The 17,307-nt window shown below is 47.8% G+C and overlaps 2 protein-coding genes across 2 annotated transcripts; both read left to right on the top strand.

The window, feature by feature from the left end:
- The first annotated feature begins 294 nt into the window (after positions 1-294).
- Positions 295-4,032, top strand: LOC105913689 (squamosa promoter-binding protein 1). Its single transcript, XM_012843459.2, has 2 exons — positions 295-762; positions 3,535-4,032. The coding sequence occupies exons 1-2, from the start codon at positions 299-301 to the stop codon at positions 3,710-3,712; spliced, it is 642 nt and encodes a 213-aa protein (XP_012698913.2). The 5' UTR covers positions 295-298; the 3' UTR covers positions 3,713-4,032.
- Positions 4,033-13,126: 9,094 nt separating this feature from the next.
- LOC101766432 (squamosa promoter-binding-like protein 13) lies at positions 13,127-16,744 on the top strand. Its single transcript, XM_004957739.4, has 2 exons — positions 13,127-13,645; positions 16,155-16,744. The coding sequence occupies exons 1-2, from the start codon at positions 13,260-13,262 to the stop codon at positions 16,366-16,368; spliced, it is 600 nt and encodes a 199-aa protein (XP_004957796.1). The 5' UTR covers positions 13,127-13,259; the 3' UTR covers positions 16,369-16,744.
- Positions 16,745-17,307: the final 563 nt, after the last annotated feature.

Raw genomic sequence — 17,307 nt, 5'->3', positions numbered from 1 at the left:
CATTGGATAGATGTCCCCCTAAATCTCTAGATCCACCGTAATTATTGCCATGTCAACCTGACCTTTGTTTCTTTGACAGAGACTCGAGCAAGAATGTCCTTGTATTGACATACGCATTCGCACTCTGCCAAGGCATGTACATGCACAAGCGTATGAACGTACATGCAGTGCAGGTACACGAACCCACTATGGTGCGACCGTGCGGGGCCCACATGTGTGCCCTGCCTCCACACACACGGTACCCGCCTTTATATCCCTTCCAAGCTCCCCCGCCCGCCCCCGTCATCGCCTTCCACTCATGAGAGCAAAGCAAGCTAGCAAGCGCAGCTCCCGAGCTCCACCTCGCCAGCTCTCGGACGGCTCCTCGATCACCTCGTCCCTCGCCGGCGCCTCCATGGACCGCAAGAGCTCCTCGAGCCCGGCGGCGGCGTCCATGGCCGCGCTCGCCGCTGCCGCCGCGGCCGGCCAGTCGAGCTCCGGCCACGGCCAGGCCAACGGGGCTCTGTCGCCGAAACGAGAGGAGGAGGACAAGAAGCCCGCGATGCTGGCTGCCGTGGGCGGCGCCTCCAGCTCCTCGCCCCCGGTGGCGACGAGGACGGTCGCGGCGAGCGGCGGCCCGAGCTGCCAGGTGGAGCGGTGCGCCGCCGACCTGCACGATGCGAGGCGGTACTACCGGAGGCACAAGGTGTGCGAGACGCACTCCAAGGCCCTCGTCGTGCTCATCGCCGGCCTCCGCCAGCGCTTCTGCCAGCAATGCAGCCGGTAAACCCCGGTCCTGCCGGAAACCTCTCGAGTCTCGATATTGTTCGCAGCACATGGCTGCAATTTTGCAATACGGACGGCATGAATTGCTCAAAAGCACCGTCCGCTTTCAGTTCGTAGTAACTAAATTAAATGAGCTTAATTCTTTTTTAACAAAAAAAGCTAGAGCTTGAGGTGCATGGATCGTCAAAAGCATACAGCTTTTTCTTGGATCACGGATAGCATGATGAGCAAGCTATTACTAGATTCTCGGCCTGGTTTCAGATCAAGATCTTGCAGTCTCCCTCATGCAAGTTCTTGGTCTTGGAACATGCTCTGTTCTGCTCGGTTCTTGGCTCTGCAACAACTAGTTAAAGTGAATCATATCCCCAAGCTTCTTACAGATTCAAGATTCACATAACAATAACATCTGGGTTAATTTGGATATATGAGTTCCTCTTTTGGTGACTCCGTGACTGCAGCAGCCACTGGTTTAGATAGCGGTCTAATCCTGAGCCTAACTATCCCCTGACGCACTGAAAAAATGGATCGGTGGAAGTTACTGTTCTAGCTTATTAGGACGCTGTACTTGTAGCAACTAACCTTACTTTGTGTGCATCTCATTACCCCCAGCACAGCATGACAGCAGTTAGTATAGAGAGAAAGAGAGACATAGAAGCAGGATAAGGGGACGGACTAGGTTTTCATGCTTTCACCTTCAGCGGATTATTCTTGCTTTGCTGGTGCACCAAATTAAGCACCGTTCGTATCTCGTACGTTCACATGAGAGCGAGCATGGTGGACATCATTGTCCTTTCCTCTGCTTGCTTTTTGTCGGTGGGGGTGACCGGGTCAGCATGCCGATAGCCGATAGAAAGAGCTGAGCTTGACCGGCCGAGGGAGCGGCCGGGCCGGCCAGCCTTCTGCTAGAACGAACGGCCGCATCCAAGCCGGTCGATCTGGCTCTCCCATGCAGATTCGGCCTTCCCAATTAAGCTGCGCAAGCCTGCATATCTTTGCCACCTGTGTGAGTAATCAGTGGCATGCGAGCTAATGTAGACATCATGCTGTCTTTGATGAGTCAAGTTGTGAACACAAAAATAGTTCAGCTGGTCTCTGTCCCTGATGCTTATTTCTATTAGCTCTTTTACTGTGCACAATACTAGCCTATACTAATATTCAAAAAGGACTGGTATAAAAATATCTGATGGTCAAGATTAATTGTATACTACTGAAAACTTCACATGTGGTATGGGTAGTACAGGGATGGAACCAGGAATTAAGATAAATCAAACCAAGAGAAAATGGGTAAGTTTAGGACAATATCTACGGTGAGTTAAAACTAGAGAATTAGAAGATCTAATCACTAGAAAAACATTATTTGAAGGTTAAATGAATAGTGATTAGTCTAAATAATTAGTGATTAGCCATAATAATTAGTGATTTAGTAACTAGCAACCTTATTTATATGGATCATTAGGGGGGCATGGCCCCTGCCAGTCCCCCTTGGCTCTCACCCCTGCATGAGTAGTATGTTAATAAAGGGTATCATCGTAAAAGAACATAAAATGATATCACTATAATATTTTTTTATATAAGCATAAAGTCTTGAAGATCATTCCATTTGGAATCTCACATTTTACATTGTAATAATTACTAAATTACCCATAATAATAGATAGTTAAATCTTATCTATATTATATACGACTAAGTGGTAGTATTATGTACCATAGAAGAGCTTGATTTCCGTGTGCTTCTTGGGCCACCTTGCTCTATGTCCCGAAGCATAAACTGCAAGTTTTGTTTTTTTCGATGAAACAGCATAAACTGCAAGTGGAAAGCACTTGCAGCCCATGGATGTCATATGCTGGGATTTCCCCAATCAGATTTGAGTCATTTCACCATTGATCTCGTTCTCCTGTATATATTCTTGTGGCTTTCAGCATATTGAGACTTTTCAAGTCTCCATGTGCGCCACATGAGCAGGGCATGCAGCATGGTAGCCTTTGCAGCTTGATGTTAATGTGCCTGATGACTAGTTCTTGTTGGTCCCTGGTAGTACTGTTCATGCTGTCCTAGTGCTGTAGAGGCTCTGATAAAGACATGCATATATATGACGTGTACACTACTACACAACACGTAGCTCACAAGTGAGAAGGGATTTTAATTAAGTGGCACAAACAAATTACTTGTGGTCCCTGGATTTAGAGCTAGTGTACGTTCTAGGCAGGGTCGACGTTCATGTTCTTCAGTCTTCATCAATCATCATGCCCCTGATTAATCTAATTAATCCGTTTTGAGTGGCAGTCCTTCAGTGCTTCCTAACTTTAGGCTTTGTACATACAGTAGAGTTCCATCTAGAGTACCTCATAAAAGAAAACGGGCATTTTATTCTAGTACTTAGCATAGAACCCAAGAAAAAGAAGGAAAACAAAATTTCTACTTGGGTATTACATTGCAAGTGTATATATGTTTAGGTAGCATTATCGTGCATGTGTATCATCAAGTGGAGTTTTATACCTTCTCACTGTTGCAATAATGGCAATTGATTACTGAGAAGCAGGTAAGACAACCACTTGTCATTCTGATCTTCTCCAGGTGCTCTGATCCAAATTAACGTTCTTAATGCTAAAAAAGTTTACGGCTAAAACTTGGAAATTTCAGCGTACCAGAGAGTAAAAATTATACTGCTCCAGATGCCGTGCGTGGTCTAATTTTGTTTTATGTATGCGTTGCATGATTCCATCTCTCTCTTGGTAACTTTGACGACACTCTTGATCTTTTTTCTTTTAGGTTCCATGAGCTGTTGGAGTTCGACGACAACAAGCACAGCTGCCGCCGGCGCCTGGCGGGGCACAACGAACGGCGCCGGAAGAGCTCGGCGGACAGGCACGGCGGCGGCGGCGGCGACCAGAACGGCCGGAGCCACCCAGCAGGGAACCCGTCACGGGATCACTTCCAGATCGGATAAACCTATCTAAGCATGCTCTCTCTCTTCTGTCATGCAGCTAGCACTACCGATCGATCGACTTACACCGGAGGGGTGTGTGCTATATATGTCGATCTGTCACAAAATAACCTAGTCGATATTATGCTGATTGTAACCTAACCAGCACCAGCGGGTAATTAAGCAGGGAATTCTAGCATGCAATTGTTTGTGTATATGTATGGATCATCGGATGTGTAATCCGGTGGCCTGTGCCAAACAGTAGTAATCTGGGCTGGCTGTGTATTGATGATGATGTTGTGCTCTGATAACTGTGGTAAAATTTGCTGATTATTCAAATGGTACATTGGCTGGGTCTCACACGTTTATGCATGGCTTTTGGTGGATAGGAGGGTACCCAACAGCTAGCAGCCTAGCACTCCAAAGTTTTTCCCTGCTAGTTCTAAATTGCCTAGCTAGTTGCTGTGGAGTTTTCAGATAGAGTACTCTTTCATATATATAAAACACTTGATGATCGTGATGTGGTGAATGAAAGGACAGCAGGAACAAGACTGTGCATGTGGTTGGCTCATCTGAAACTAATTTCACGGCTTTGAAAGGCGTCTAATGAAACAAGACTGTTTTCCAAATCAAAGCATGATTCTAGCAATAATGCAATTAGCTAGAAGCCTAGAACCCTAAATCAAGAAGTTGCCACTTAAAGACTGTAATATACTAACTCGTTATCACGTACTCCATGTTACTGTCGACATCATGTCCTTGAGTTGCATGCATTTGTCTACTACTCGATCGGGCATAGTACCTTGGTAGGCGATGTGATCCTAAAAACCAGCAGAGTCTGCAAAGTTACAGTCATGACACGAAGAGAGAAACAAAGAAAATAACCTGCTGCAAATTGCACGGTGCTTAAACTGAATAACTTTGCTACTTTTTTGTCTTTTTGAAAGCTGTCACTTTAAACTTAATTAGGACAAGTAGGAAGGCCTGTTCATCTTGTACGTACAGTCAGTGGGTAGTCCTTTATCAACAAAGTTATTACAATCATGTTCTACGGAGGCAGCCGTGAATTGATCATTAGGATAAGGTGGCCTGCAACTCCAACTGTTGGAAGAGTTTTTTTGCAATCTACAGGCTTGCACGCTCTCCATGTTTATTATATTAGAATATTTTTTAAGAAACATTATTTCTTATACTCCTTGTATTTTTAAATGTAAAATAAACTGAAAACGTTACATGTTTTTTTTTAAAAAAAAAGAGTAGGTAGTTTTGATGTCTCCGACTAACATTTTGAGGATATAAACATGTGTGTGGAGTCTGATTTTTAAGGTTGAAGTCATGAAGTGGTAGCCTAGTGGGTGGTTTTTAACCCATTTCTTTACGGAATTGTTGCATCGGCAGCCTCATCATGGCCTCTGGCTCTCTCTGCTGGTGCGACTGCGAGACGACTGGCGACGGAGATTGGCTGCGATTCGCCCCGTCGTGTCAGCGACGCAAAAGGACTGTGGGCTATCGGTATAGGCCCGGTCCAGCGTCCTGCCGCCTAGCGCGTAGGTGAGGGCGCGGCACAGTCCCTGAACTGGAGGAGAGGTAAGAGGAGGCGGCCTTCTGGCCGTGGACCGCAAGCACAGTGCCGGGTTGGGCACGAATCAGAACAGCACTGACTGCCCTGCGCTGCTGCTGGTGAAGTGGTGATGGTGCGTAGCGTGGGGCCAATGTGCAACTCCTGTAGATTCCTGGTACGGCACACGGCCTCCCCTGCCCACTGCCCTGGCTCCTCGTGATGACTGCGCCCCTTTGCCACCACCATAGTTTGGCACTTTGGCCGGCATGGCTGCTCCTACTTTGAAGCCAGTAGTTGCTCAGCTACCTTTAACCAGGGGCCAGAAACGTCCTCTCCCCTTGTTGTCCTCCCCACAGCTCGTGCGGTAAGTCTGTAGTACCTTCACGGTCACAGTGCTGATTACTCCCTCCGTTCTAAATTGTATATCATTTTAGTTTTTTTAGATGTATAGATGTTATTATGCATTTAGACATAGAGTATATGGACATGAGGACATGAGGGAGATTGCTGGGGCAGACGAAATCAGGAGGAGGAGGGAACAGCGGATCTTGTAGGGAAATATGGCGACGAGACATTGGGCGCAAAGGCTACTGTTTCGGCGAGGGGAGGAGGCAAACGAGGGCACCACCGGTCTCGTCTTTGCCGCGCGCGAAAAAGAGAGCGAGGAGAAAGGCACGCGAGGAGAGGAGGCAGATCGTACGGGGCATCGGCCCGACGAGGACAGCAGCTGACTGGAATCCTTGTCGTCTTCACGCCGCGACCTGCGCGTTGCGTGCGCGACCGACCAGCGCGGTCACCGCTAGCTTTCCCATCGTCATCGTCGCTCTCCTCGGCTCCAGCATCTCTGCATCAGAGATCATTCAGAGATCAGTAGCGTTTCTGCCGAGTATGTGAACGAGAGGAGGGGGAGACTTTTCTCTCGGCATCAGCTTTTTTCCTGGCGCCGTCCGTCCGTCCACCCGTCCTCGCCAGTGGCCGAAAAAGCCGCCTCGGATCACGTGCACGCGCAGCAGCCTCCGCGCTCCGGCATGGCATCCGCTTCGCCCTCGCCCCTAGGGGTCCTCCCCGCCAGCCCGCCGGCTGCCCGTACGCGCGCACTGCCCGCCAAGAGGAAAACGGCAAAGGCGAGAGCGATCACGGAGCCCTTTGGTGCCCCGCCCGGCCGTCGCGTGGTCCCCGGGCGGCACGGCGCGTCGCCACGGGCCGAGCGAGACCGCTCCCAGCCCGTACTCCGTGTACGCCAGGACGTGCGCGAGCTCGTGCACGTACTACCACAGAATGAAGGCGTATCTACGCGTAGGCGCGTAGCGTAGCTTGGCTTTTCGCCCCGGTCGCAGATCGCAGCGGTAGCCGAAGCCCGTCGTCGGTCGCTTGGGCCTTGTTTAGTTGGTTAAATTGGAAGATGCAAAATTACTGTACCAGCACTGTAGCACACTGTAGCATTTCGTTTGTAATTATGAATTATTGTCCAAATATTGACTAATTAGGCTCAAAAGATTCGTCTCGCAAAGTACAATAAAATTGTGCAATTAGTTTTTAATTTCATCTACATTTAGTACTCCATGCATGTACCGCAAATTTGATGTGATGAGGAATCTTCTTTTTGTATAATGTCAAAGTTGGAAGTTGGGGTAACTAAACATAGCCTTGGCTTTGCTTCGCAGCGCGTGCCTTGGAAGCATCCACTGCTGCTCTCTGCTGCGGCTAGCGATGGTTCTGCTGGCCCTCCGCGTAGCTGATCGACATCGACCCGATCCGGTGCGGTTGCTGTCCGCACGTCGTCGATCAGCCCCAGCCCAATCAGTGCGTGCCGACCTCTAGCTTCTTCTCGGCTCGGTCGCTCGGCATGGTTCGCCAGACCAAACGGCCAACGGGCTGGGTCGGCGTCGACGGCTCACGTCAACTCGTGACGGTCAATTGGCCACATCCTCCGTGTATAGCGAGTAGAGTAATTGAAGGGACACGACATGATTATTTGATTACGCCGAGTGTGCCGGGAGCTCTAGCTAATCATCGCCCGTTGTATGTTCGCATCTACTATTTGTTATATGTCGTGCATCACTCTTTAATCATAATCATGCTTTTTTTAAAAAACAAATGTGAAGGTAGATGGAACTTTAAGTGCTTTTACCTTTTTTCAAGAATAGTATAGTTAATTACTGAAATCAATCTAAAAATAAATGAGTGTCCGTGCTAGTCAAAAACTCCAACTCTGACGGGAGTTACACTCAGTTCGTCATTTGGTTGCCTTTGGTACTCGTCAAAACAGTTAAGTCCCAATCCAAATCGCTGGAATTTATTATTGGGACCATTTACTCAACACTTCCTGGCCATGATAATCCCTAATTTTATTCCACGCAGTACGAATGGCGAATGAGAACGATGGCTAGTAGTGACACTATGAGAGGTTGTTCTCTACAAAAGAAAGGGGGAAGGCATAACGGGCTGAAAGAGATGTCCAAATGCCATGGCCTTACAATGAACAACTGTGACACGACATGTCATTCTCTTAAGAAAAAATGTAAAGCATCTAGCAGCAATAAATCATACATAGTACTGACTAATTAAAGAAAAAGTTCAGTATATTTGGCTAGCTAATTGCATAGCACCATTTATTATATTCTCCTTGCATTGCCCTAACCGTAGGTCTAAAACATGGACGAAGTCTTGGTAGACAAACAATCGTTTGGTTTGTGAACAAGCAAAATATTGGCAGGCAAAGTCCATTCTTTTTTTTTTGGAAAAATGGAGGGGGTTTTACGCAAGCCAAATAACTTTTTAGTTTTTAATAAGGACCGAATGATGGTCTAATTTTCTGATGAACGTTAAAATTTAGCCTGATGTTGACCAAACAAGCTCACATAGTCCTCCAGGATTTGTTTGGCCTGGCATGCAGAAATTTCGTAGACTTTATCTTGTGAAGCTGGTGAGCTTCCATTCATTTTGCTGGAAATTAGGAGCCCCAATTAGGTTCAAGAAGAGATGTGTGGTTCTAAGACCACACTATTCCAGTCACACCTTTAGACAAGTTTGATCCAATAAGGCCAATAAATGTGATTGATACCCGTCTTGTCCTGTAAAAGAATATCTACAACCAAACATGCGGCAGTGATTGATATGCTACCGTGTAAAATTCTTGATGGTGCGGTGAAACCACGAAAGCAACACACCTTACACAGGCAGGAATCCTGAAAAAAGGTTAAAAAAAAAAACGGCACCTTTCTTTGTACTGGACACAGGTAAACATTTGTTCTCCAAAAGGAGGCATAGCCCAACATTTAATTACCAAAAATGGGAAGGCATCAGCACTACCTCACGAGTGCGCCAAGTCACTCATCAAGGCATGGAGCAAATGTAAACTGACACGCAACTTACCGTATCTCTCCTAAATTACCTAATACAGTATGAGCATGCATCCATTTTCCACAATTATCAATTTTCAGAGTGGGTGTGCTAGTGTTGCCAGCCGGTGACTTTGACGGTTATAAGAATAGATGCATGTTATTGGATTGTGTTATCTATATATGAAAGTAACCTTGAACTTCATAAACCGTATCCTTTGACTTAGTTAGTCGTTGGGAGTTAATGTGTGTACTCTTATAATCCATGTTCAAAGCTATCTTAAGCTCATGTTTAGCTAGGTGTGTATTTTCTTCGAAAGTCCCGCATTTCAAAATGAAAAGAAAAGGAAACCCTGAGCATCAGGTCTAGTAATTAGTATCGTACTCCTACTTTAGGGTTACTGAAGAGAAAGAAACAGGCCTGTTCGCTTCAGCTTATAAGCCGGCTGAAAAGCTGAAACGGCTAATTTTTTTGAGAGAAAAACACTGTTTGGTGGCTGATAAGTCGGCTAAATAAGCTGAAGCGAACAGGCCGACAGTCTGCTGGAACATTCACATAACACAAAATCCGTTTCTAAGTTAAAAAAAGGTACATTTTTGTATATGATGATGTTGCATTATTGCATAGACAAAGCGCTGACCGAGGTCCACCGCCGGTAGTCGTTCGGTCGCTGCACCACCACCACTGTTAATTTCCCCCGGAAATTACCACGGTCATTTGGCATCCGAGCCGCGGAACAACAGCAGCACCCCGGCGCAGGGCCCGTCCGGACGTCCGGCCGGCCGGGTCCCTCCTCCGTCCCCGTCCGTCCATCCGCCCCCGTGCCCCTCGTCGTCACCCGCCCCGCTGCACTCCATCGATCAGGGCCACCCTCTCTCCACGGCTCCACGGTACGGCGCCCGGCCGCCCAGTCGCCGGGCAGCAACATGGCGGGGCCCCGGCCGTCCCGGCCGCGCGCGTCAGCTTCGGTGGCGCCCGCCCTCCCGGTACGAAGAAGGAGCCGAGCCAGTCACCGGCCTACGACGCGTCGTCGCTCCCGTACCAGTCAGCGATGAATGCGCCCCGGCCCCGGCCCCCAACCCCACGCATCAAAGCGTGGTACGCTTCGATCTGCGGCTCCCTTGCTCGATCGGCCCCGGCACTCCCTTTCGATCGCTTGCTCGCCCATGTCGTGCTCGTGCGATGCTCTGGCGTCCGGTCTCGCACGGGACGCGGGTAATTTCCGCCAGATGATTGGGAGCGCCCCGTCTCGTCACCGCTGGAATAATGTTGCGCTCTTGTGCTCGATAGCTACGTCTTCGTGGAGTAGCTTGCTAGGCGACCGTGGAATTCCTACGCGACCGAATGGCCATCACCCGGCCGGCTGCCTGCAACCACACGACGACGGTGAAGGAAACATGACGAGATGCGAGCAACTGTAGTGGTGTACCGTCCTATAAGGCTATAACTCCTAGCTGCTACCTCTCTAGTTTGTTTTGGTGCTTCGACGGCTGAACCTAGAGCTTTGGTCTTGCAAGTTGCAGGCAGCCTGAAGCCCTGAAAGACCAAACTCATCAAGAACCCGGCAAGTCCGCAAGTTGAAGGTGGGGCCGAACTAAATCCTAGGTAATCATGTGGTTATCGGCTTAATTCGTGCATGAGTGGTTGAGAACGAACCAGAGTAGCGAGTCTCATCGAATTATGTACTTATAATCATCATGAGAAACTTCGAAAATGCAAACCTTTATTTTAGTCATTATATTTTGTATATCTTAAAAAAAAGAATTATGTTTTGGAGAACCAAAATGACATTCCATGAATCACCCGTCTTAGCTAGTCATAAACTCTAAACCGCTCCACTTACCGACTAGAACGCATCATCAGGTATCTATTATCTTAATATAATAGTATTAAAAGAAGCCACCACATTCGTCGAGAGGATCTAGAAATTACCACATTAATAAAAAAAGGAAGAAGAATATACACCGTTTGAATTTATGAAGATCTAACGGCCTAAACAAATTCAAAGAGTCTGTACCAAATACAACTAATAAATATATCTAATTTCAGAATTTTAAAGAAAGAAACTGGCAGTCGATTCCTATACAAATTGGGAAGCAAAATAGCTGAATAAAGAACCTCAAATACAAATAACAAATAACAAATTTTAGAATAAAAATAATGCAAATATCCTAATTCATGTAACATGCATTCTACATCTTCATCCCTCTCTTTGTTCTGTTGGGGAGTACACATAATGCCACGTAGCTATTTGTCCACCCAATTAGTGTCGATGTTTCGTACCGCCGACTAGTGATTATACGCCGCTCTCTCCTCACTTCCGATGGCTTGGAGCACGCTGTGGAGTTGGGCTAGGAGAATGTGGTGCTTGAAGTGGACTGCCATAGCTTGAAAATTTCTTTGGAGTCCATAGATGATTCTTGTTCCTTGATAGGCGGTCTTTGGCATGATATCATGGAGCTTAGTAGGAGTTTTTCTTCTTTTAAATTTGTATGGGTTCGCAGAGAAGCTAACTCGGTGGTGCACTCCTGCGCAAGTGTGGTGTCATCCACCGAACATTCATGCTTCTGGCTAGACGCTATTCCAGACTGGCTTACATGTTTAGCGGTTGGTGATTGTACTCCTACTTCAGATTAATGAAAGCTCTATGATGCTAAAAAAAACTGAGAGCTGATAGAACCATATTTATCTTACGTTAAAACACAAACATACGGGATAGTTCATGTAGGTATTCGGAACTGTCTCTATTGTTTATGTTGGTGCCGACTCGAGCAGCATCTCTTCATATTGAGAAGATGAGGTATCCCAGTTCATGCCTTTCCATGCAAACTGTTTCCAGACTTCAGATTTCCTATGATAGTGTAAATTTCAAGGTAAAAATAACAATAATAAAATAGTCTGATGGCCACATAGATTCAAGCAAGAGTAAAATTAATGATAGCAAAAGTGGCAATGTCGTTGGTGTACATGGGCCTTGAAAATAAAAATAAAAGCATGCTTATTAATCTATTATCTTATTATATAATAGTGTTAAAAGAAGACACCACGTCGCCGAGAGGGTCCAGAAATTATCACGTGAATCGAAAAAAGAGAAGAATATACACCCTTAGATTTTATGAAGATCTAACGGTCTAGACAAATCGAAAAAGTTCATGTCAAATATAATTAATAACCAATGAAAAAGGTCTCTAACATCTATTTGGTAGGCTATATTTTAAATTTATCAATTCTAACTTGATTGCTAAAAATTCCTTAACATATATTTTTTTTGAAACGAACTGGCAGGGGAGCTGTCTTTTTCAAAGAGAGGCTAGAAAGCCCAAAGTAATTACAGGTGCTATACAAGCTAAGTAAATTACATCTTATACACAAGTTTTGCCAAATGTTTCGCACCTGCTAAAATCCAGTTGGCAGACTCATCCTTGATTCTTGAAGCAACCACTGATGCTGATGACTCTACTCGATCAAAAACGCGAGCGTTGTGCTCCTTCCACACTTCCCAGCAAATGAGAATGATAAGCGATCGTAGTCCCTTACGTGATAGTCCTGTAGTTGCCGCTCTAGCCGTCCACCACTCATGGACCGAAGTGGCCTGCTCCCAGTTTGCTGGGAGAATCTCCGGTATCTCAAGCCAAGTAGCTAGTAGTGTTTATCTTGGACCGTAGTGTTGGAGGCATATCCAAGTGTATCTGGTCACACAGGGAGAAATTGCCTCGCGGTTACTCCAAAATACACACGTGTATTGACTCAACCCAAAGGGAGATGTTTTAGCAAAAAGGCCATGAACAGCTTGCTACATAACAAAATTCTATACCGTTATGTATCCTCTTATTTCTAGTCGAATGTTTGTTACATGATATTGCAAAAAAGAACTAAGCAGCTATACATTGGGACGTTCAGTATCCTAGAGGCACGTTTGGACGACATCAGAGGACAATGCGTCCAGGCTCTGTCCGTGCCCAACCAAACGCTGGCCTGAGCCCTGAGCCCTCAACTGCGGGACAGGTGTAGTGGGCAGCGGCACTGTTCGCCTTTGAACCAAAGAGCCAGGTCCACCTGACCTTTGCTTCTATGCAGTGGCAGAGCTTTGTGATGGCCAAAGTTGACCATGCCCACGACTGATTTACGCAATTTCTTTAAGAATCACTACCACTTAAGCACTAATAAATTATTAATCTAATTCCCTCTAGTTCGCGCTACTGCTTCTATGACAGTGGACCTGTTCGCTTCAGCTTATAAGCCGGCTGAAATGCTGAAACAGTTGATTTATTGTAGAGAAAAATACTGTTTGGTGGCTGATAAGCCAACTGATAAGCTGAAGGGAAGAGGCTCACTGTTTGGTGACTCTAGCTGGAAATGATCGTACGTGTCTAGACACGCAGAGGCACGATGGCAAGGCATGTACTATATATACATGCGCAAGTGTATGCATACATGTTCGTACACGAAGCCGCTGCGATACCGGGCCCACATGTGCGCCCTGCCTCCACACACACGGTACCCGCCTTTATATCCCTTTCAGCCTTTTTCCCAGCCCCCTCTACTTCTTCGTCTTCCACTCATGAGTGCTTAGCATAATTAGCTCTAGCACAGCTCCGGAGCTCCACCCCCCACCTCGCCAGCTCTCGGGCCTCGTCCTCGGTCGCCTCCTCCCTCGCCGGCACCGCCATGGACCGCAAGGACAAGTCCCGCAGGGGCTCCTCGAGCTCGGCGTCGGCATCGTCTATGGCCGCGCTCGCCGCCGCCGCGGCTGCCGGCGAGGGCTCGAGCTCCGGGTCGGCCGGCGAGGCGCTGACGCCGAACGGGGAGGAGGAGCAGAAGCCCGCGAAGCTGGCTGCCGTGGGCGGCGCCTCCAGCTCGTCCCCGGTGCCGGCGAGGAGGGGCGCTGCGGCTGGCGGCGGCGGCGGGCCGAGGTGCCAGGCGGAGCGGTGCAACGCCGACCTGAGCGACGCGGCGACGTACAACCGGAGGCACAAGGTGTGCCAGACGCACTCCAAGGCCCCCGTCGTGCTCGTCGCCGGCCTCCGCCAGCGCTTCTGCCAGCAATGCAGCCGGTAAGCCCCGCTCCCCGCCGAAACCCTCCCCACACGGCGCGCGCCGCGCGCCACATGGCTGGCGATCCGCGCTCGGCCTGCTCGAAAGCGCGCGCCGGCCACTTTCGGTCCGTACTGCTAAATTAAACGAGCTTAATTCGTTGATGAGAGGAAAAGAACATCACCCCCTGAGGTGCATGATTCTCCTAAAGCTTCGAGCTTTTCTTCGATATATCATGGATTACATGATGAGCTAGCTAGCTAGCTGTTAGATTCTCGTCCTGGTCTCAGCTCAAGATCTTGCAGCTAGCCGTTTCTCTCATGCAAGCTCTTGCTCTGACCATGCTCTGTTTTTGTTGTTCTTGGCTCTCCAACACAGCTGCAAAATAACCCCTCACAGAATCAGGCGTCACATAGACATAGCAGGGAGGATTTGGATATAGCAGTTCCTCTTTTGGTGACTGCAGCAGGCACAGGTCTATAGCTAGTGATCTGATCCTGTGAGCCAAACTGATTAGATGGTCCGTACGTCACACACCCTGACGCACTCAAAGAATGGATCAGTGGAACTTACTGTTCTAGTAGTAACTAGCGAGTGGTAGCATCTCTTTTTTTTTAGCGGAATCATGTGTGCATTTCATTTCCTCCGGCAGTGTAGTAATTTTAGAAAAGAGCGAGGAAGCAGGGTAAAGGGACTGACTAGGTTTTCATGCTTTCGCCTCAGCTGATTCTTGCTTTGCTGGTGCACCAAAGCATCGCCGTTCCCATTTCAATTCGTTCGTCTACATGAGAGCGTACATGGTGGACATCATTGTCCTTTCCCCTTGCTTGCTTTGAAAGGCTATAGTGGGTTGTGCTCTCCGTTGGGGCCCTGGCGTTACCTTTTTGTCGGTGGGGGTGTGAGAGCTGAGCATGGCGATGGAAAGAGCTGAGCTTGACCGGCCAAGGAGGAGGGCCGCTCTCCCGGGTAGGCAGATTCGGCCTTCCCAATTCAGCTTCGAACCTGCACGTCTTTGCGATATCTGATGAGTGATGAGCTCGCTTTCTAATCAGTGGCATGTGTGTGTGTGTGTGCTAATCATGTGGAACGTCGCTAGTTGTCTTAGATGAGTCAAGTTGGGGACAACAAATAGTTCCGGTCTCTGCCCCTGATGCTTTCTTTACATATGCTTCTTGGGCCATCTTGTTGCTCTATGTTTCAGTCTTTCAGAGTATAACTGCAAGTGGCAAGCACTTGGAGACTAGGATGCCATGCTGGACTGGATTTTCTAGATCGGATTATGTCACTTCACTGTTGATCTTGTTCTCCTGCATTTCGGAGACTTTTCTAAGTCTTCATGTGCACCACATGAGCAGGGCGTATGCAAACTTGGTGGTAGCTATGTAGCCTGATGCTAATGTGCAGGAGCAGGACTAGTTCTTGCTGGTCCCTGGTTGCAGACTGTGGTACTGTTCATGCTGTCCTAGCGCTGTTGAGGCTCTCATCGATAAGGACATCACTGTGTATGGCGTTTACACTAGTTGCTTCTCGTATTACTAGCTCACTAGTCATCAGGGGTTGTTTTAAGTAGAACAAACAAAATATGTGTGGTCCTTTGGTGGATTTAGTGCTAGAGTGTACGTCCTAGACAGAGTCCATCATGTTCTTTAAGCCTCCATGATGCTCCTAATGAACCTAATTAATCAGTTGCAGGTGCGTGACTGTGTCCTTAAGTCGTAGTGGTTGCTAAGAATAACTTTATATATGCTAAGGTTCTCATCAATGAAAACGTACCCTATTATATAGCATGAAACTAAAAGAAAACTCTAGATGTTAAAGTAGCATGCTCATGCACCATTGAGTAAAGTTTAACAACTTTTTGCCTGCTGGAAACGAGAATGGGAAGCAGACAAGACAACACTTTGCTCTGATCTTCTTCAGGTGCTCTCTATCCAAATTAACGTCCCTGAACTGAAATGCTAAAGGAAGTTTACTGTTGAAACTTGGAAGTTTCAACGTTGCTTGCTTTTCGATCTTTATGCTGATACAGACAGGCCCTTACTTCAGCCCTTGGTTGGAGTTGGGGTCGGTCGTGGATCGTCGATAGGACTGATACGGCCTCCACGCTCGCTTTTGTTGTCGCCGCTTTTGCGCGCACGCGCATGTGCCCACGCACGCACGGCACCAGATTCCGGGCAGTGAAATTGAAGCCCCCGGGATGCCATGGCCGGCAGGCAGATAGCTTTCGGCGATTCGTTTTGAATGCTCGCCGGTGCACTTCGTACCTCGCCGTACGGGAGCTAGCTGCCGCGGCGCAGTCCCCTCGTGGTCGCGTCGCCGGCTGGTGTCGTCCCTCCGATGAGATTTGACGGAAGTAAGTGCGTGCGTTTGGATCGACCGACGACGTACCCTAGCTAGTAAAAGTTACTCATACTGCTTTCAGATAAATGCCCGTGGTTTTCTTTCATCCGTTGCCATCCATGGTACCCATCTGCTGGTACTAATAACTTTATTTGTTGGCACTCACAATCTCTGTTTTTTCTTGTGCAGGTTCCACGAGCTGTCGGAGTTCGACGAGACCAGGCGCAGCTGCCGCCTGCGCCTGGCGGGGCACAACGAGCGCCGCCGGAAGAGCTCGGCGGACACGCACGGCGGCGGCAGTGGCGGCAGCAACAGCGGCGGCGGCGATGGGTGCCGCCACGCCGACCAGGACGGCCGGGGCCACCAGGGGAACCCGCCGCCGAACCACTTCCAGATCAGATAAACCTATCTAAGCATGCTCTCTCTCTTCTGTCATGCAGCTAAGCGCAAATTAATCCCCGTGCGTGTCTCTACCCTACCACTGTGTTGTGCACTACTACGTGCTAATTAACTTGGCAGTGCACATCACCTCCTGTAATAACGTGACGTGCTATGTGTGTCGATCTGCCACAAAATCCTAGTAGACTACGCTGATTGTTGTAAGCTAACCTGCAGGCAAATTAAGCAGGGACTCTTAGAGTAATTCTGTGTGTGTGAGTGTGTGTGGATGGATTGCCGGATGGCCTGTGCTAAACAGTAATCCGTGCAGGCTGTGTGTTGATGATGATGTTGTGTTCTGATGATAATCGTGGTAATATGTGCTATTTGTTCCAGTGGTATATTGGGTGGCTCTCACGCGTATTGTTTTTGGTACATGTCAATCAGATGGGTACCAAAGTTTTTCTTGTCCATCCATCTAGCTGCTGTCCAGATGTCAGATACATAACATTTTGCTTATCTAGATGTGGTGAATGAAATGGCAGCAGGGAAAAGACTCTGCAGGTGGTCGAGTGATCTGAAAGTAACTTCACAGCTTTTATAAACGTCAACGAAAAGGTCCATGTGTTCTGTTCGTTTGAAAAAGGAAAAAACAAAGGTCCATGTTTTACTGAAAATAAAGGGCTAGACTACCGGAGCAAGCTGATGCGTCTATGTTGAGCAAGGTCATCTTGGAGCTCAAGAATTGCCTTGCTCCCATGAGATAGCCAAAATGGCTCGCAAGGTCCTCGTTCCCTGCGCCAACAAAGTGAGGCGAGACGAGGCTAACTTGCGCAAACAACCAAATATGCTCTAACTCTCCACTTGTAGACGGCAATATAACTTGTTACTCCATGTTTTATTGTCAACATCAAGTCCTTGAGTCAATCGATAAAGGTCTGCAAGGGGCGTCATGATCCTCAAT

Source organism: Setaria italica, chromosome II, assembly GCF_000263155.2.
Source record: "Setaria italica strain Yugu1 chromosome II, Setaria_italica_v2.0, whole genome shotgun sequence".
Taxonomy (NCBI): Eukaryota; Viridiplantae; Streptophyta; class Magnoliopsida; order Poales; family Poaceae; genus Setaria; species Setaria italica.
This window is presented reverse-complemented; position numbering and strand designations above follow the sequence as displayed.